The sequence below is a fragment of the Convolutriloba macropyga genome, chromosome 5, assembly GCF_964194025.1.
Source record: "Convolutriloba macropyga chromosome 5, txConMacr16.3, whole genome shotgun sequence".
NCBI lineage: Eukaryota > Metazoa > Xenacoelomorpha > Acoela > Convolutidae > Convolutriloba > Convolutriloba macropyga.
The window spans coordinates 41159986-41181725 of record NC_134472.1 but is presented as its reverse complement, the minus strand read 5'-3'; the positions used below and the strand labels follow the sequence as shown (position 1 = coordinate 41181725).

Here is a 21740-nt window from a genome sequence, read left to right as displayed (position 1 = left end):
TAAGTTTAAACGCATGTTAAAACAGCATCTGCTCCATTAATTCAAAATGGTTACGTTGGAAAGGAACGTTGGTGGCTTCAAAAGTTATTTTTACCTATAAAAACCGGAACCACAAATTTTGATTTTTAACATTGTACTAATTTTGTTTATATAATTTCAAACTTGTAATATTTAACCCCTGGGTTATTTTCAATTTACCTGTTAAAAAAAATAATAGATAAAATTTTTCTTCAATAAATTAAAATTTAATTATTTTGACTATGGGTTATGTGGTATCAAAATTTAGCTTTTATTCGTTCAGAAAAATTAGGTTTTATTCTTTCGAATGATACAAAATGCATTCAAAAATAACAATTACGAAAGAATCATTAAACTTATAAATGATTAAAAAAATGACTTACTATGTTTTTTCTTGAATATTTTTTTAAATATTAATTTTTGATTATGGGTTTAGCTTAGATTATGGGTTCAGCTAAATTTAGCTTAGATTTAAATCTTTCTAACGATAAAAGAATGTATTCGGAAAAGAATAATTATCGAAGATTTATTCATATTAAAAGAGACAGAAAAGACTCAATATTATGGTTATTCTTGAACAGAAAATGAGTAAGAGAAACACTAATAAAACCTATTAAACAAACTAGAAAAATAAAACAAAAAAATAGATTAGAAGATAAAATATAGCCGTCAGATTGCCGGAATAGCTGCGAAAGAATAGACTTGCGTGCAGTATAATAGAGATAGAAACAGATACATCTAAAAAAAGTCAACGCCTCACAAAAAGCTAGGTAAAAACCATTCAGCGATAAATTAATGAAGCTTGTTGAAATTCATTTCGCAGAAGCCTTCTATTAGGGACCTTTACTGCATATGAGTTCCTTTGACCTTAAAATAATTCAAATTAAACTTAAGTTTTAAAGTGGAAATGTCACTTTATTGAGTGAGGTAAGTCACGTATGATCAAAATCGAATCACGCAAAGGCCTTAAAACCCCTGCTAGAGAGAGAAAGAGAAATGACGTCACACGCGCAAACGCCGTTAACGAGAGGAAGAAGTCATTCATAAAATTTGACTTTTCTGCTTTGATGTGTGAACAAATGTAAAACGAAAAAGAGCGTCAGACGACGAAACCAAAAACATAGCAGGACAATTCCTGACGTACAATGCAAAGAATTTTCATTGACTAAACAAAAAAAAACTAGAACTAGAACGGACTATGAGTGAATTGGTAAAACTATTTCTAAAAAATCACATCAAAAAAACAAAAACAGAATATCAATGCCGATAGCGAGAACAAAAAACCACCAGCGAGAAATGTCAATCTGATTGTAACAAAAAAACTAGTCCTAGAATGAACTACGAATGGATTGGAAAAACACTTAGAAAAAATCCGATCCAAAAAATTGAAAAAAAATACTGAAAATCAAAATGAAATTGCCGCATGTGAACAAGAAACCACTAGCGAGAAAGCGAATTTTCAAACACCGTCTTCCCACTTTACTTTAAAATTAGAGCAAAAATTATCACGCCGCAAAACCACTCGCTTTTTCGCTCCATTTCCTGTTTCGGCGTGACCAAAATCACTACTCCAGTTTGACGTCAAAAATCATGAAAATGTGTGAACAGATCTTTTAAAAAAAGACAGCGCCCCAATACAATTCAAATTTTTTGAATTGTAAAAAAACCAAGAGCACCGCAATATAGCTCCGCTCAGCTAACAGCTTCGCAGCTATAATTAAAACAACAAGAATTAATCAATCAAGAAAAAGAAAACATAGGTGGCAGATTGCCAGAAAATAGCCGCAACAGCTTCGTAGGTCTGCATTCTCAAAAAGATAGTAAAAAACTTCTTTTTTTATCAAAGGCTGAGATGTTATATTTTGATTAAGTATCTGTAGCCCCAGCTATCACTGTGCGGCTATTGAAGAAAAGTTACAGATTAAATATTCAAACGTATTTCCAATTATCTGTATATTCCTAATTATTTTTAAACCTCTAATCGATAGATATCATGATATGAGCCCATGGCCATGTCTCTACAAGACTATTTGCAAAAATCGTGTTGCCTACGAGACTATGTCACCCATCATGAATCCATTACTTCTGCATTAATAACGCCTCATCTAATTATTCAGGCACCAAAGTGATTCCGATGGAGAAAATTAAAATTTCCGGGAGCTCTTTGATCACATTTGAGTTTAAAATTTCACTAAAAATTAAGTGGATGAATCTGAAGCCTTCAAAAAACATAACAAAAAAACGCATCCTAATTGCAATGGATGAAAAAAAAATTGTGATTTACAATTCCAACCTTCAATTTTTCCGGAGAAAATCCCATAAAGCAGGCTTCATTGAAAACAAAGGGAAGTAACTGTCAATCTTGTGATGCAGTTGATTCACGAATGTTTTAACATTTCTTTCGCTCTTATTTTTTAAAAAGGTCTCGGACATTGAAAATAGGTTGTCAATAGGAGTTAGATTCCAGTCAGAAAGTGGGGACCCTCATAACAACAGCTCAGGTATGGAATGGACAGGTACGACAGCTACTTTAAAAACATTTTTGTGAGAAAATTCAGAAGGGGTGATACAATACGGGGTAGTCTACGTTCGGCCTCAGTGAGGATTTTAAAATTACTATTCGGGCCCGCTAGTTGTCGTAAAAAGAAAGTTAAAACGTACGCAAAGTTATATTTAAGACTGGTTTACTAGACGCACCACAGCAACGGTCAACTCAGAACTACAAAGCTACAAATTGAAAATCTTGTCAATTTGTTTGGTCATTTACGGTTACCAATACAGATGCCGTGTTTGAAATCCGGATCGCCAATCCGGATTCTCCGTTAAGAAAGACGACTGGTCTAGTTTCGTTGTTTTTATCTCAGAGTGGTTCACAAAGACCTGTTAGAAGAGGATCGGTGAACGGTCCCCAAGCTCTTTGCGCCTCAAAATTTGTCACCCGATGAACGGAGACAATCATTACTAAACTAAATAAAATGTTAATTAAACAATGAAGCATCAAAAGATTTAAAAATCAAGTATTTGCTCATAACATTGTCAAACAGAAGGCAAACACAATGGATATATAGCGAAGGTCATTGACCTAAGCTGAATCAAATAGCTGCCCTTAGCATTGTCTAGAAAAATTAGTTGAACAAATCGGAGGTAGTCAGGGATAATAAGAAACCAAAGAATTAGAGGCGAGTGAATTATGAACCCTATAGTCCTCCTTCAACAATTGCAGACACAGAAGAATCGGCGGGTGTTTATGACTTCTTGAGGGCTCTACATCCCCTGAGACAAAAGAGACAGCTTCGCAGGAGTGCGAAACTTACCTTGGTTTGGATTCGGCTGATGGCGTCTGAGTATCGCTCGTTCCTCTTGACGGCTATTTTTTCGGGTAGCTTTTTCATAACTTTGATGGCGGAGGGGCCATCATCACCGGTGCAGGCCACTTTTAGTTTTTTAGGCTGTTCCTGATAGAGTATACATCTTTGATGGTTTTCGTGCATGAAGATGCGAGTGGGTTCAAAACTTTGCCATCGAAAAAAGTCCCAGAGAATCGAGTTTCCCAGAGTCCAGTTTTCGATTTGATGTCCAGTCAAGCGCCGTCATCAGTGCATATGGTTTTGTGTGGAAAGAATTCATCTTGAAGCGACTGAAACTTTGGCTCTATTTCGACATCATAACAAACCTCGTTCATCACACTCGCAAACGTGTCTCGGATTTCGTTAGGGCCAAAGAGAGTGTACCCACCTTTTGCACAGTGGAGGGCATGCGAGCTGTTGAACTTTTCACCACATGGACAAGTACTTGGCGTTTTCGATAACTCGCGGCCATATCGAAATCGTCTAGTCCATCTCAAAACTCTAACTTGGTTAGGCAGAAATTGTACTTTTTGAGTGGCAGCGCATTTAGCCGGCTAGAAGCGCCATTTTGTGAAGCAGAGTTCCAATGAGTACTTTGTCTATTGATTCATTGCTTCTTTTAGACTATCTAGCTTGGTTTTCTTTTCATTAATTCGGGCCATTTTTATATCCCGTTGCAAACTTTTTTGAACGAGCTCAGCCTGGATAGGGTCAGGGTTGTTTAGGGGGTTGGAGAGGTCAACCGAGTCGAAGTTATTACGTGTACTTGCAGTCGGGTTGGCTAAATTCAACCCACCGTGGCGCTAGGGTAGGGCGTAACTACTTCGAGGGGTTCCATCCGGGGTTTCGATACCAATTATGGCTGGTATAAGTTTCTCATTGAGTTGTTTCCACGGCTGTCAGGGCGTCGGTTAAGGCGCGCGTTGTTCGGTTGAGCTGGTCAAGTTTCTGTTGGAAGCCTTTGGTTAGGCAGCTGTGAACATTCTGCGGCGATGTTTGCGCAAATGATGAGTTTCTCAAGCATAAACTCATATTTACGAGAGGTAGCAAGGGCAAAATCAGAGCACGATGAGCTATCACCAATCAGAGCCTTAAAAACGTGAGAGCTTAGTGATTTCGGCATCAGTTTTGGCAGGGATTATTCCCGCCTTTCCAGGGTCTTCCACTAACTCCCATTTAGGATCGTTCACCAGATATCCGTAAGGCTTGCCACTAAGACAAAGGCGACCGAAAAAATCTCGGAGTTCCGTTAGTTTTCCGGCAGCGGTGCCATCCTCTGCATACCACTTCTGTACAATGTTGCCGGTTTGAACACCGCTAATCAGCGGTAATGTGGCTATGCTGTACATAGCTATGGCAAGGAGATCGCCCTGAGTTGTCCCTTCTGGAGTCAAAATTCTGTATTTCTCGACAAACAGCTTAGATGGTGCTGGAAGAGTTATTCAAAGCGTTTGTGAGAGAAGGACACTGCATGGAGAGGTTGTGAAGTGCGAGATTTCTATTCATTTGGTCGAAAGCATTTTAGCTTTAATCGGTAGTAGTGCGTCGTTATTGTCTTCACTAAAAAAAGTCTCAGCATGTGAATGGCATGCTCTATGCCGTGCTTTTGACCAAGACAGCTGGGTATTGCCCCCTAGAAAGTGCACATCTTGTTAAACACACGCTACAATACATCGCACAATTATTCTCCGCAAAACTTCTACTCCTATAGGTCGGACACCAGGATTCTTGTCAAGCAGAATTAGATGACGCATCGTAAGCGGCTAAAGGGTGTGGGGTAAATGAACAAGACAAGTGGTGAGTTGATGGTGTGGGCACGGATCTGCGTACCAAATGGGACTAGTGTGCCGGGGACAGAATCCAGTAACTAGAGAGCCAACACCAACATATCCAACATGAAACTATTTAATAAGTTTATCACAATAATTAGGCTAATCATTACTGATCACAACAATCATTACTGATGAGTTTTTGATGTATCACCCAAAGAGTGGGAGATAAATGTTGTCTTACTGTATGGGCTGTAAAATCATTGGCGGGAACAATTTGGTGGGGCGGCAGAAAAGGGAAAAACTTTTAAAGATTTTTCATAGAAGGTCGCGAGAGTGGTTCTCTTCCAACTGATCTGATAATAACAATAGTAATATTGATGTTAACAATAATAATAATAATAATAATAATAATAATAAAAATAAAAAATAAAAATAATGTAGCTGCAATTCCCAGTTAATTTTGGCGGGATACAGGCGCTTATTGCCGTTTTTAACTGGTACCCCAGTTGTATTAGTAGTAGTGTATGACTGACACCACAACTGGCTCGTGGTGCGGAGACCTTTCTGCATCTACGCCATGGTGAATGACATTCCCGGGTTAGGGGGACCAGGAGGGACATCGTCAACATCAGAGGAATGGGGCAAGGAAGGAGGATTATTCTGTGCATTGTGGTCGTGTAGGAATTAAGTCCAGCCATTTGGCTACCTCTACTGGTCTTTCCCACAAGTCAATCACTTTCAGGTCCGTGGTTTTCTTACTGCAGTTGAAAATGTGGTTTACGTCATGTGGGTCTACATCACATTTGGGACAGCGATTATCAACATTGTCAAAGCTCCTACTCAAGTAAAGAGTTTAGCAGGGGACAGTATCCAGTTCTCAGTTGTGCTAGTCGCATACGTGCAATTCGTGGCACCGTTTGTTCTTCTGCTATCTTTGGTGGAGGTGTACCTAGTTGCTTGCTGTCTTGGTTCAACCGAGAGAGAGAAAGACTTTTCTCTTTCGTGAACCATTATTATTTTAGCATATGCTCTTGATTAGTTTGAATGATTTACAGACAAAGCAAATGAGGAATGCACATGTAATTTCTGGATCGAATGTTTTTTGCATTAGGTAGCTCTTCAGAGCTTTCTTGTTGTAACTGTCAAATCCATCGATGATTTTGTTTCTGAACAAATAGTTGGCCATTAATACTGAACGACCGAATGAGATGCTAGCGTGTTTATGGTGGTTCTTTAATTGCAGGACATTTGTGGATGATCCGCGCAAACATCGGGAAGGCTCCTGAAATACTACATAATGTGAGTTATCATAGTTGTACTTATCCAACATCAGTTGCGATAGAAAAGAGAAAGAAATATATTCGAGTTAATAGCAGAATGGCAGAAAATTGTTGTCTTTAAGTTGCTTCAGGTAAGATGATTTTCGTCCAAATATCCATAAGAAGCAGGAACGCAGGAACTTCTCTAATTTTTTAAGCATATATACATCGGGATACCACGCAGGAAACCCATATAAAAGTACGAAGGGGAGAAGGCTCCGGTAAAGGTGGAGCTTGACAGGAGACGGAGTATTGAAAGGTATTTTCGCTTTCAGACATTGTCGAGCTTTACAGAGTTTAGAAGTAACATGCACAGTGGAGGGCATGCGTGCTGTTGAACTTTTCACCACATGGACAAGTAATTGGCGTTTTCGATAACTCGCGGCCATATCGAAATCGTCTAGTCCATCTCAAAACTCAACTTGGTTAGGCAGAAATTGTACTTTTTGAGTGGCAGCGCAATTAGCCGGCTAGAAGCGCCATTTTGTGAAGCAGAGTTCCAATGAGTACTTTGTCTATTGATTCATTGCTTCTTTTAGACTATCTAGCTTGGTTTTCTTTTCATTAATTCGGGCCATTTTTATATCCCGTTGCAAACTTTTTTGAACGAGCTCAGCCTGGATAGGGTCAGGGTTGTTTAGGGGGTTGGAGAGGTCAACCGAGTCGAAGTTATTACGTGTACTTGCAGTCGGGTTGGCTAAATTCAACCCACCGTGGCGCTAGGGTAGGGCGTAACTACTTCGAGGGGTTCCATCCGGGGTTTCGATACCAATTATGGCTGGTATAAGTTTCTCATTGAGTTGTTTCCACGGCTGTCAGGGCGTCGGTTAAGGCGCGCGTTGTTCGGTTGAGCTGGTCAAGTTTCTGTTGGAAGCCTTTGGTTAGGCGGCTGTGAACATTCTGCGGCGATGTTTGCGCAAATGATGAGTTTCTCGAGCATAAACTCATATTTACGAGAGGTAGCAAGGGCAAAATCAGAGCACGATGAGCTATCACCAATCAGAGCCTAAAAAACGTGAGAGCTTAGTGATTTCGGCATCAGTTTTGGCAGGGATTATTCCCGCCTTTCCAGGTTCTTCCACAGTTTAACCACTAACTCCCATTTAGGATCGTTCAGCAGATATCCGTAAGGCTTGCCACTAAAACAAAGGCGACCGAAAAAATCTCGGAGTTCCGTTAGTTTTCCGGCAGCGGTGCCATCCTCTGCATACCACTTCTGTACAATATTGCCGGTTTGAACACCGCTAATCAGCGGTAATGTGGCTATGCTGTACATAGCTATAGCAAGGAGATCGCCCTGAGTTGTCCCTTCTGGAGTCAAAATTCTGTATTTCTCGACAAACAGCTTAGATGGTGCTGGAAGAGTTATTCAAAGCGTTTGTGAGAGAAGGACACTGCATGGAGAGGTTGTGAAGTGCGAGATTTCTATTCATTTGGTCGAAAGCATTTTAGCTTTAATCGGTAGTAGTGCGTCGTTATTGTCTTCACTAAAAAAAGTCTCAGCATGTGAATGGCATGCTCTATGCCGTACTTTTGACCAAGACAGCTGGGTATTGCCCCCTAGAAAGTGCACATCTTGTTTAACACACGCTAAAATACATCGCACAATTATTCTCCGCAAAACTTCTACTCCTATAGGTCGGACACCAGGATTCTTGTCAAGCAGAATTAGATGACGCATCGTAAGCAGCTAAAGGGTGTGGGGTAAAGGAACAAGACAAGTGGTGTGTTGATGGTGTGGGCACGGATCTGCGTACCAAATGGGACTAGTGTGCCGGGGACAGAATCCAGTAACTAGAGAGCCAACACCAACATATCCAACATGAAACTATTTAATAAGTTTATCACAATAATTAGGCTAATCATTACTGATCACAACAATCATTACTGATGAGTTTTTGATGTATCACCCACAGAGTGGGAGATAAATGTTGTCTTACTGTATGGGCTGTAAAATCATTGGCGGGAACAATTTGGTGGGGCGGCAGAAAAGGGAAAAACTTTTAAAGATTTTTCATAGAAGGTAATAATAATAATAATAAAAATAAAAAATAAAAATAATGTAGCTGCAATTCGCAGATAATTTTGGCGGGATACAGGCGCTTATTGCCGTTTTTAACTGGTACCCCAGTTGTATTAGTAGTAGTGTATGACTGACACCACAACTGGCTCGTGGTGCGGAGACCTTTCTGCATCTACGCCATGGTGAATGACATTCCCGGGTTAGGGGACCAGGAGGGACATCGTCAACATCAGAGGAAAGGGGCAAGGAAGGAGGATTATTCTGTGCATTGTGGTCGTGTAGGAATTAAGTCCAGCCATTTGGCTACCTCTACTGGTCTTTCCAACAAGTCAATCACTTTCAGGTCCGTGGTTTTCTTACTGCAGTTGAAAATGTGGTTTACGTCATGTGGGTCTACATCACATTTGGGACAGCGATTATCAACATTGTCAAAGTTCCTACTCAAGTAAAGAGTTTAGCAGGGGACAGTATCCAGTTCTCAGTTGTGCTAGTCGCATACGTGCAATTCGTGGCACCGTTTGTTCTTCTGCTATCTTTGGTGGAGGTGTACCTAGTTGCTTGCTGTCTTGGTTCAACCGAGAGAGAGAAAGACTTTTCTCTTTCGTGAACCATTATTATTTTAGCATATACTCTTGATTAGTTTGAATGATTTACAGACAAAGCAAATGAGGAAGACACATGTAATTTCTGGATCGAATGTTTTTTGCATGAGGTAGCTCTTCAGAGCTTTCTTGTTGTAACTGTCAAATCCATCGATGATTTTGTTTCTGAACAAATAGTTGGCCATTAATACTGAACGACCGAAGAATGAGATGCTAGCGTGTTTATGGTGGTTCTTTAATTGCAGGACATTTGTGGATGATCCGCGCAAACACCGGGAAGGCTCCTGAAATACTACATAATGTGAGTTATCATAGTTGTACTTATCTAACACCAGTTGCGATAGAAAAGAGAAAGTAATATATTCGAGTTAATAGCAGAATGGCAGAAAATTGTTGTCTTTAAGTTGCTTCAGGTAAGATGATTTTCGTCCAAATATCCATAAGAAGCAGGAACGCAGGAATTTCTCTAATTTTTTAAGCATATATACATCGGGATACCACGCAGGAAACCAATATAAAAGTACGGAGGGGACAAGGCTCCGGTAAAGGTGGAGCTTGACAGGAGACGGAGTATTGAAAGGTATTTTCGCTTTCAGACATTGTCGAGCTTTACAGAGTTTAGAAGTAACATGCAAACCCCATTTGAGATCATTAATGATGTATAAACCCAGATCCCTCTGTGAAGAGACATTTTCCAGTACTTCATGCTGTGTCGTAGAAATCTTAGCTGAGCCATTAAAGTGCAAACATTTAGCCTTACATGCATTTGCAATCATTCCATTGTAGATATTCCAAGAATAAAGAAGCCAAAGATCGTCATGGAAATTCAGGTTGGTGAAAAGTATTTTAATGTCATCTGCAAACAACCAAACCATGGAATCAAGGAAAATGCTCGGTAAATCGTTCACGAAACCCAAAAATAAAGGGACCCAGTACGGTGCCCTGCGGTACACCGCTAAGACATGAAAGAAGTTTCGACCTGTTGATTTGTGTAAATTGATACCTGTTGCAAAGGTAAGACTCCAAAAGTGTGCAAACATTCCCATCAAGCTTAAAGCGGCGAAGTTTTTCAACCAAGATAGTGTGTGAGACCTTATCAAAGGCCTTCTCATAGTCAAAATGAATGGCAAACTTGTGTTGAGATTTACAGCTAAAAACTTTTTCGAGGTAATCCAAAAGTTGCAAGACTGCTCCTTTGTGCGACTGGAAGCCAAATTGCTGTGGGTGAAGCTCCTTTCTCAAGCATGAATAAAGATAATTGAATATAATTCTTTCAAACAGCAGGGATACTTTTGGAAGTCAGCTGATTGGCCGATAAAATTTAATAATGTTGCGAGAACCACCTTTGAAGAGCGAAGTGATACGAGCAACCTTCCAAATTGCCGGAAACGTACGGCATAATATAACTGAACAGAACAAAGGATAAAACAGTGTACCAAATAGATAAGGTGCACTCTTCAGAATTTTGGTGGGAAACCGTCGTGGGTCAAAGCGGAAGATTCCTTGATTTTGACGATATCTTTTATAATCGATTCAACAGAAAAAAATGAGACAACGTGTTCTAACTTTATGTTATCACCAAATGTGGTGTCAACATCATAGACTTTGTCATTGAAATTTGATGCAAAAAAAATATTGAAAAATTCGGGTACTTCATTTTCGTCAATTGTTTTACTATTGAAAAACATGTGATTAAGAATGGGGGAATCCTTCAAGCTATTCAAAAGAGCGAAACATTGGTTTGTAGTTGAAGTTAGTGATCCATTGACAAAGACACACGGAGTATGGACCGTGTGTCGGTGGATACTTTTGAGCATTTTTGTGCGCAGAACTTTGCGATTTAAATGCTTTAGTGTTGCTTAACGTGGTATCATTTAGTTTTGGTCTCATGGGACGAAAACTGGTTGAAGAGGTTGCTTCGTGATCAGCACGATGGCTCTGATAACTGCCGGCTAGGAATTATTCTGCTAACATTTCAGTTTGAGCTTTGACAAGCAGCATTTCATCCTTATTGTGTAAGTCATTGACGTCAGATATTTTTGCACAGCCAGTAACTGCGCGAAGAGCAATGTTTTGGTGCATTGGCAGATGGTTCCAATTAGTAATGCTGATTGTGGAAGCCCAAATGGGAGCACCGTAGTTCAGGACGCTCCGACCAATAGCTTTGTAAGTCACTGAGAGTGTCTCTTTGTGCAGCCCCAGTCGCTACCAGCAATCTTTTCCAGTATGCTACTTCGCTTTTGTAATTTCTCTTTGGTGCTTCTTACATGTTCTCCAAAATCCAAGAAAATAATAATAATAATTGGTTGTGAACCAATATTTCATTAACTTACATCTTTTTCATTATTAAAAAATATATAAAATCCACAGCAAAGGTTACTCCTACAAAAATTATATGGAAGTATCTGAACAAAAAATAGTAGGAGATTCATTTTTCATCAAACTGCAGAATTTAGCAGCAAAAGACGTCTGTTTTCACTATTGACCATGTTTTCACTTCATCGACCATGTTTTCACTATTATTCTGTTTAACATCATTCAATACTTTAAATATCGTTGCTGTTATTACTCTCCTGTATAATCTAGTCACCCTCAGTGCAGCTTTCCCCGCTCCTAGCACGTAGCCTGATGGCTGATCATATCCATTGTTCACTCTGCAAGGGTCCCCTACGTAGGGGAGGCGTCTGGTGTCATACGTGTTATAAATATTTTCACGTGAAATGCTGTGGTCTAGCCGCAGCGAAAGATTGGACCAAAAATTTCAGCTGCAAAAGCTGCTCTGAGCTCACTGCAGCCACCGAAACAGCAATCGCAGCGCCGGCAACACACAAGGCTTTGACCGTTACCGACACTGCACTCATAGATCCTGCAAAATCGCACCCCCACGAACGTTCCATCGCCGCACCATCGGATAATTTTTGGGACAACTTCCAGCCTCATCACGCGGTAACAGAGCGCCAAATATACCACTTGGTCGTCACATGGAAGCCCTCGTTCTTCACGCTCGGTAAGAACAAAACAGGGGAACAGTTCGTCGAAGCCCTTCACAGTGTCCTCTCCCCGATTGCCGTAAACACGGATAGATCCGATACATCTCTGACCCTCTGTATGATACTTCCCCACCTAACCCTCAGTCGAACAAAGAACACGGACGACGGATCGAACAATAAGACCATCAAGCGTAGACTGCGAGCATGGAACAGCTGCAATTTCTCAAAACTGTTCTGTGAAGCAAAGGCAATCCAAATGAGAATGAATTCAAGGAACAAAAAGCAAAACTCTGACCTCAAGATGTTAAACGATTTCATGTCTCGTGGTAAGATCAGTAATGCTATTCGCGTTCTTTCGGATGAGCACACAAGCGGCGTGCTCGCACCTACCGATCTCATAGACGGTAGACCGGTCCTCGAGTGTAGACCGGTCGACGATGTTCGGTATGACTCGGCCAAGCTGCTCCTCCACCTTGTCCAGAACCCCGTCCATGGAAGCTGTAGTACGCGAGAGGAAGCTCAACTTCTGTTGAATCCCCTTCGTCAAACATGCATAGGTATTCTGGGGAGAGGTGAGAGCAAATTGACCAAGTCTGTCCAAACTTTTTGTGTATTCAATTTCTGCATCTTTCAGGAAATTTGTACTGGCCTCAGAGCTTCCGATAACTGATCCCAGGATTCGAGCGCCCTGCATGATTTCCACATTTGTGCCTGCAAACACAGTTGACGCTTGGCGTTTGCCTCCTGGCTTGAGTGAGCTTGTACCAAGCTGGGACCAAGCTGCTTGGGACCAAGCTGAGTAAGCTTGTCGAAGAGTGCCCTGATATCTTTCAACTTACCGACGACGCTATCATCATCAGCATCCCTTTTTTGTGTCAAGGAATCATTGTGAAGACTTGTTATTAGTTTTGGTCTCATGGGACGAAAACTGGTTGAAGAGGTTGCTTCGTGATCAGCACGATGGCTCTGATAACTGCCGGCTAGGAATTATTCTGCTAACATTTCAGTTTGAGCTTTGACAAGCAGCATTTCATCCTTATTGTGTAAGTCATTGACGTCAGATATTTTTGCACAGCCAGTAACTGCGCGAAGAGCAATGTTTTGGTGCATTGGCAGATGGTTCCAATTAGTAATGCTGATTGTGGAAGCCCAAATGGGAGCACCGTAGTTCAGGACGCTCCGACCAATAGCTTTGTAAGTCACTGAGAGTGTCTCTTTGTGCAGCCCCAGTCGCTACCAGCAATCTTTTCCAGTATGCTACTTCGCTTTTGTAATTTCTCTTTGGTGCTTCTTACATGTTCTCCAAAATCCAAGAAAATAATAATAATAATTGGTTGTGAACCAAGATTTCATTAACTTACATCTTTTTCATTATTAAAAAATATATAAAATCCACAGCAAAGGTTACTCCTACAAAAATTATATGGAAGTATCTGAACAAAAAATAGTAGGAGATTCATTTTTCATCAAACTGCAGAATTTAGCAGCAAAAGACGTCTGTTTTCACTATTGACCATGTTTTCACTTCATCGACCATGTTTTCACTATTATTCTGTTTAACATCATTCAATACTTTAAATATCGTTGCTGTTATTACTCTCCTGTATAATCTAGTCACCCTCAGTGCAGCTTTCCCCGCTCCTAGCACGTAGCCTGATGGCTGATCATATCCATTGTCCACTCCGCAAGGGTCCCTACGTAGGGGAGGCGTCTGGTGTCATACGTGTTATAAATATTTTCACGTGAAATGCTGTGGTCTAGCCGCAGCGAAAGATTGGACCAAAAATTTCAGCTGCAAAAGCTGCTCTGAGCTCACTGCAGCCACCGAAACAGCAATCGCAGCGCCGGCAACACACAAGGCTTTGACCGTTACCGACACTGCACTCATAGATCCTGCAAAATCGCACCCCCACGAACGTTCCGTCGCCGCACCATCGGATAATTTTTGGGACAACTTCCAGCCTCATCACGCGGTAACAGAGCGCCAAATATACCACTTGGTCGTCACATGGAAGCCCTCGTTCTTCACGCTCGGTAAGAACAAAACAGGGGAACAGTTCGTCGAAGCCCTTCACAGTGTCCTCTCCCCGATTGCCGTAAACACGGATAGATCCGATACATCTCTGACCCTCTGTATGATACTTCCCCACCTAACCCTCAGTCGAACAAAGAACACGGACGACGGATCGAACAATAAGACCATCAAGCGTAGACTGCGAGCATGGAACAGCTGCAATTTCTCAAAACTGTTCTGTGAAGCAAAGGCAATCCAAATGAGAATGAATTCAAGGAACAAAAAGCAAAACTCTGACCTCAAGATGTTAAACGATTTCATGTCTCGTGGTAAGATCAGTAATGCTATTCGCGTTCTTTCGGATGAGCACACAAGCGGCGTGCTCGCACCTACCGATCTCATAGACGGTAGACCGGTCCTCGAGTGTAGACCGGTCGACGATGTTCGGTATGACTCGGCCAAGCTGCTCCTCCACCTTGTCCAGAACCCCGTCCATGGAAGCTGTAGTACGCGAGAGGAAGCTCAACTTCTGTTGAATCCCCTTCGTCAAACATGCATAGGTATTCTGGGGAGAGGTGAGAGCAAATTGACCAAGTCTGTCCAAACTTTTTGTGTATTCAATTTCTGCATCTTTCAGGAAATTTGTACTGGCCTCAGAGCTTCCGATAACTGATCCCAGGATTCGAGCGCCCTGCATGATTTCCACATTTGTGCCTGCAAACACAGTTGACGCTTGGCGTTTGCCTCCTGGCTTGAGTGAGCTTGTACCAAGCTGGGACCAAGCTGCTTGGGACCAAGCTGAGTAAGCTTGTCGAAGAGTGCCCTGATATCTTTCAACTTACCGACGACGCTATCATCATCAGCATCCCTTTTTTGTGTCAAGGAATCATTGTGAAGACTTGTTATTAGTGGTAGGACTCTGATTCCATACATTGCCATCGCGAGGGGATCGCCTTGTGTCGTACCTTCCTGAGACAAATTGGTCAACTTACCGATGTAGAGATTGGACAGGTGGCTATAGGACTTCTGTAAGCAACATGCAAAGATGGGCATAAGGCTTTCACTTTTTAATACTGTTCGTCTATTGAGCACATTAAATGCGTTTTTGGCACCAATTAGTAGAATTGCTTCGTTTTCGGGATCATCAAAATTGTGGCGAAGCAAATGTATGCATGTTCTATGCCGCATTTCTGGCCCAGGCACAGCTGCATGTTTCCACCGAGTTCGATCTTGCCTGATGCAGTCGACGATTATGGGTCCGGTGATGCGACGCATTACTTCACCAATACCAATAGGTCTCACACCTGGACATTTATCCAGAGTTACTAGTGTACAGAGGTTTAATACAAATGAAGCGTTTGCTATGTTGAATAGTTTAAATGGTAGAAGTTTCTTCCCTAAACAAATGTTCTACAAAAACGAGGTGTCTTTTGAAGGCTCAGTGAAAGCAAATCTTTTCAACAAATTTTTTCAGTCAGTTTTTCAACCGAAAACTGAAATACGATTGAATGACCTTGTGTGCGGCAATGAGATCAAGTTATCTGATGTTCAGTTCAGCCTTGACGAAATTCAAAATTATCTTTTAAGGGTCCCCAGTAGCGCGACTCCTGCTTTTGATGGTATACCGCCGACTATTTTAAGTAAAGCGGCACATACATTAGCACCATTCGTCCATATTGTTTTCACATATATTATTCATTCACAATTTTGGCCCGAGAATTGGAAATGTGCATATGTTACCCCTATTCACAAAAAAGGACCTCGAGCGGACGTTGAAAATTATCGGCCTATCTCAATACTCCCGAGGTTATCTTTAGTTTTAGAGGAAATTCTATTTCTGTTTATTTATCCAAAGATTAAAGATCGGCTGAATCCTAGACAACATGGATTTCGTGCAAAACATTCTACAGTTACGCAATTGCTCACATTTCTGCATGAGTTATATCTGAATTTTGACGGAAACGTGGAACAAGTTGTTGTTTAATTAGATTTCAGCAAAGCTTTTGATTCTGTGGACCACTCCACGCTGCTTTCGAAAATTATTCAATTTGGTTTTGACTAATTTTTCTTGATGATATGATTGACGTACCCGAAGTATCAAAAGTTTTCTGCTACGCTGACGACACGAAATTGCTCTGCCATGGCGAATTCTGCTTGAATAGTGCTCAAAATGATCTATGCTCGTTGCGGTTATGGGCTTATTGTAACTATTGGTCTTTTAATTCAGCTAAAAGCGGTTATTTACATATTAGTAGAATGTCATTGGATAATATACTTCTTGGTGATGTCGAGATTCCTTCGCTTGATAATATTACGGATCTGGGAATTGAGGTATCCAAAACGTTGAAATGGAGTCTACATATTCAAACAAAAATAGTAAAAGCTCGTCGATCGTTCAATTACTTGAAGCACAGTGTTCCGTTCAACCTTCCATCTGGAGTTAAATTCAATTTACTCAAGGCATGTGTTTTATCGGTTCTTCTATATGGATACCCTGCTTGGTTTCCTGAAATTTCTGATCTACGGAAGTTAGAACAGCTCAATATCCATGGCCTGCAATGGTGCTTTGGTTACAATGACTACTCCTCCCTGCTAAAATTATCCAACTCTCTGCCAATATGCTATCAACTCATCGAGCGTGACATACGTGTTTTTACGGCAATCTTAAACAACGAGAATTGCATATCTTTTGACAAAATTTTCAAGTTGGACTCAAAGGATTTAAACCTACGAACACTTGATCGTGAACGTCTGGCGCTCACACGAGCTAAGAAAAGATGTACAGAAAAATCGTTTTTCTTCAGAGTTGAACGTATTATAAATGACGCCGCGGATTTAATTAATGTCAGCATCAATTTTTTCAAGGATACTTGCAAATCCAAAACCGCAACTCAAAAACTACTAATGGCAATGAGAAATGATAAATATGATTTTGACTTATCTTGCACATGGTACCTTAGGTGTAGATGTAGTTTCTGTATAGCATGACTCTCTGTTTAATTAATGTTTTTCTAGCTGTTACATAATTTATATCATTTTTATCTTTGTTATACCATTTGTATCATCATCCTTGTTTATATCCTCAGAAGGTAATTGAAGTCTTAGACTACTACTACTACCACTAACATCCCTCGGTGGAAACATGCAGCTGTGCCTGGCCCAGAAATGCGGCATAGAACATGCATACATTTGCTTCGCCACAATTTTGATGATCCCGAAAACGAAGCAATTCTATTAATTGGTGCCAAAAACGCATTTAATGTGCTCAATAGACGAACAGTATTAGAAAGTGAAAGCCTTATGCCCATCTTTGCATGTTGCTTACAGAAGTCCTATAGCCACCTGTCCAATCTCTACATCGGTAAGTTGACCAATTTGTCTCAGGAAGGTACAACACAAGGCGATCCCCTCGCGATGGCAATGTATGGAATCAGAGTCCCACCACTAATAACAAGTCTTAACAATGATTCCTTGACACAAAAAAGGGATGCTGATGATGATAGCGTCGTCGGTAAGTTGAAAGATATCAGGGCACTCTTCGGCAAGCTTACTCAGCTTGGTCCCAAGTACACTCAGCTTGGTACAAGCTCACTCAAGCCAGGAGGCAAACGCCAAGCGTCAACTGTGTTTGCAGGCACAAATGTGGAAATCATGCAGGGCGCTCGAATCCTGGGATCAGTTATCGGAAGCTCTGAGGCCAGTACAAATTTCCTGAAAGATGCAGAAATTGAATACACAAAAAGTTTGGACAGACTTGGTCAATTTGCTCTCACCTCTCCCCAGAATACCTATGCATGTTTGACGAAGGGGATTCAACAGAAGTTGAGCTTCCTCTCGCGTACTACAGCTTCCATGGACGGGGTTCTGGACAAGGTGGAGGAGCAGCTTGGCCGAGTCATACCGAACATCGTCGGCAAAGAAATAATCCAAGAGGAAAGAACTTTTTTCTCTCCCTCTCAGAATGGGTCGGCTTAACATCGCCCTCCCACAAGATCTTCACAAAAATCTTGAGCAATCAATTGAACTCTCAAGTCCATTGGCGTCATTCAATAATGATTCATTCAAAATTCAAAAATGTGAATTAGAACAAACCAAGATCAGTCTCAGACAGAAAGCTACGTGAACTCATCTCGAAAAAATTAAGAATCGAAAACAATACCAGAAATGAAGTATACCATCCAGCTGGCCTCGGAGAAAGGAGCATCCAGCTGGCTTAACGCGCTTCCGTTATCAAAACATGGTTTTTACCTCACGAAGACTGAGTTCCTTGATGGAATCGCACTTCGGTACACCTGGGAAGCGAAGAACACGCCAGCCAAATGCCCATGCGGGAAAGAATTTAGCCTCAGACATGCCCTACATTGCGCCAAAGGCGGGTATACACACCTACGACACAACGAAATCAGAGACGTGTTTGCAAACCTGATGGATGACGTTTCCACGATGTCCAGATAGAGCCAAAACCACCACTACTGGTAATTCCACCATTTCTGATGATGACGCTCGACTGGACATCAAGGCAAACGATCTGTGGGGCTCCCGCTTTTATCGCACTTTCTCCGATGTGAAGATTTTCAACCCTCATGCGAACAGCTGACCTAAGACCATAAAAGATGCATACAAGTATCACGAGAGCATCAAGCGAAATAAGTACGAAGAGCGGATCCGCGAAACTGAACACAGCAGCTTCAACGCAATGGTTTTTGATTGCTCGGGCGGTGCTGGGCCATCAGCATCGCGCGTTATGAAACAACTCGCAACCAAGATCAGCGAAAAATGCGGAGAGCCGTACGCCGACACTATAAGCTACATCCGAACGAAAATCAGCTTCGCATTTCTGAGGAGCTGTGTTCTCTGCTTGAGGGGATGTCGCGCCCTCGAGCCTCGTGTTCTCAGTGAGACTTCGATTAGCGCCGTCGTGGAGGAGGGAAGGCTGCACTGAGTGTTTGGCTGCTTAACTTTATTCCTTTGCTTATTCCTTGATATTCTATTTTTATTTTAATCCTTCTATACCAGTTCCTTATGTGTGCTATATATATATAGGTGCTTTTCCCCTCCACTTTTTAGTTATTTTTTTGACTGAGCCGTCTTTACACTGTCTGGAGGGGAACAGCTTGGAGTGCAGCATCCGGCTACTAAGTGCTACTCATCATCCCCTATTTTCTGACCTACATCCATCGATGCCGGATGATGTACACGGCCCTTTATTTATTTATTTATAGATGAGGAAATAGAGAAAAAGAGAAAAAGCAAAGGATGTCTGCAGATGGATAAACTATTAACAAAGTTCTACTTGAAAAAGAACCCTTCATGACTTCGGAAACCATTCATAATTAAACAAAACACTTCATGATTTCGGAAGCCATTTTTATGTTTGAGTTGAATTAATTTTGAGATAAAGAAATGACCGATCGACTGCTAGCGAAAAACATGATTTTTAACTTATTCCTGGAGCTAAATTTGCGTCGTACATTTTGTTGAAACTGTGAGCGTAATTTTATCTTACCATCCCTACAACAGCGGGTACAATCGTGCTGTGGATATTGTCAATCGCCTTCTGCACGCTCTTTCCCAAGTAGCACTTCGGATCCTTATCTCTCAGCTCTAATGCCTCATAAATACCAGTTGAAGCACCACTGGGTACTGCTGCGCGGAACACTCCCTTCTCGGTGGTGAGGTCGACCTAATTCAATTAACGATCTCTGAGGAGAAAGGTTATATACCATTCAACTGACCACTATTTAAAAAAACACTACCTCAACAGTCGGGTTTCCACGGCTATCGAGAATTTGTCTCGCTTTGATTGACTGAATAGGCATTCTGAGTGATCTAAAATTAATTTACTCGTAACAAACTTTCAAGATTTTCATAAAAAAGTTAAGAATATAACATTATGTAAAATTATAAAATCATTAAATTACTGAACTAAAAATTTGACCTTACATTATTACAAAATGGCCTAAAATGCGAGCATAAAATGTTCTCACAATTTTATATGTACATCATGAAGATTAAAAAATAAGTGCTTCAAAAATTCTTTCCAAAAATATTCTTTCAGTTCTTTTTTTAAGGAAGCTTTCGATGTTGTTTTCAGTCTAATATTAGAAGGCATACTATTATAAATTGGAATGGCTTGTGCAATAAAAGAATCAGTTAAAAACTTAATGTTCTTTCTTATATCGAACGTTATTTTTTTGACCTGTCATGTTGTTTTCTCATGGTAGACAGGTTCAATTTTATATGCTGGAAGATCGTTGCTGAGTAAGCGAAAAAAATATTTTGAGCAATGATATTTCAAGAGAAAAGAAACTGGTAATATTATGTTCCGAAGTTTGAGATCTGTAGACCGATCGTATTTTCTCCTATTAAAAATGGTTTTTATTCCCCAATTTAATTGTTTTTCTAAAATTGTGAGTGATGACTTTTGCAACCCTAAGAATTAGAGCGGAATATTGTAGATGACTTATTACTATTGCATTAAGAAGTAAGACTTTCGTTTTCTCTGGTAAACTTTTGCTTAGTGTATTCAAAACTAAGTAACTTAGTGTATACTTAGTGTATACTTATTAAAACTATTAATTTCATTGTTTGTTTGAAAAGACCGGATTATTGAGAGCCCTTTTCCTGAAAGGGATTTCAGAGGCCGGCATTTATGGTTTACATAATTGGTGCAAGCTCGCTGAATGCTACAATCAAAAGGATACCCTGCAAATTCAGAAGTGAATAAGTTGGCAGAAGTTACAGTCTTGGAGGGCTCAGCTTCGACGAGAACGCTAACAACCCATTGAAGGTGTTACAAACTCTACTGAGAGGACAGGTTATACTTGCCAGAAAACTCAAAGTTATAATTTCGCACGACGTTATCAGTTATTCGATAAACAAACATAAAAGCAACAACTACAGGGCCATAAGTGTTGAAAAGTTACTCGAAATACTGCGTGAATTCAGTCATGGAATCGAAGCCGTTGTGTATTGTAGACGTGAAGGAGCCCAAGACATTTTTCGCAAATTGCTGGAGAGCAAAATTAACATATTAGACGTTAAAACAATCCTTCTATCCCATCGCAAGAGTAAAGATTTCAAAGTTTTAGACGACCTAAAACAAACCCCACCCGTCCACTGAACTTGAAGCCCGATTGCTCTCAACTGTTTGGCGGCACAGAAAGTACTTGAAAAGCCTTTACAAGAGTGACGAGAAGAAGAGGTCGAAACGGTGCAAGCCAAAGAAAAACAAGCCGTCAAAGAAGGAGAGAGAAAGAGCGAAACTGAGGAAAGAAACAGCTCAATAGTTAAATTTTGATTGTTTGATTGTGTTGTTTGTTTTTGTTGGAGTGCCTTTGCAAACGTAACTGGTAGAAAGGGGCTCTGACGATTTCTAAGTAGTACAGTTATGCGATCTGTTCATCTTTCGTTATTAGTACAAGTGTGTTGTTTAATTTTGATTTTGTTAGAGTGCCTGCGCAACCTTAACAACCTTAACTGGTAGGAAGGGGCTCAAACGATTACGAAATTCTTTAAATAAAAGTGCCTTCGCAACCTTAACCGTTATGAAGGGGCTTGGACTCTTGAACACTTGAACTCTTTGAAAATGGGAGATAAAGCTAGAACTCAATCAACGAAGTACCCATGTGGTACTTGTAATCTAGAATGCAAAG

The 21740-nt window shown here is 40.7% G+C and overlaps 2 protein-coding genes across 2 annotated transcripts in view; both read right to left on the bottom strand.

Moving 5' to 3' along the window:
* LOC142339396 (uncharacterized) overlaps positions 1-5287 on the bottom strand; it is a 503522-nt gene extending 498235 nt beyond the window's left edge. The window contains exon 1 of the mRNA XM_075389411.1: positions 5270-5287. The gene's annotated coding sequence lies outside the window, so the exon portion shown is untranslated. The remainder of the gene's footprint in view (positions 1-5269) is intronic.
* LOC142339397 (gamma-enolase-like) overlaps positions 1-19936 on the bottom strand; it is a 38817-nt gene extending 18881 nt beyond the window's left edge. Inside the window, exons 1-2 of the mRNA XM_075389413.1 lie at positions 19842-19936; positions 19592-19768 (exon numbers count right to left, since the gene is read on the bottom strand). Of these exons, the coding sequence (XP_075245528.1) occupies positions 19592-19768; positions 19842-19904 (240 nt within the window). The 5' untranslated portion in view covers positions 19905-19936. The remainder of the gene's footprint in view (positions 1-19591; positions 19769-19841) is intronic.
* Positions 19937-21740: the final 1804 nt, after the last annotated feature.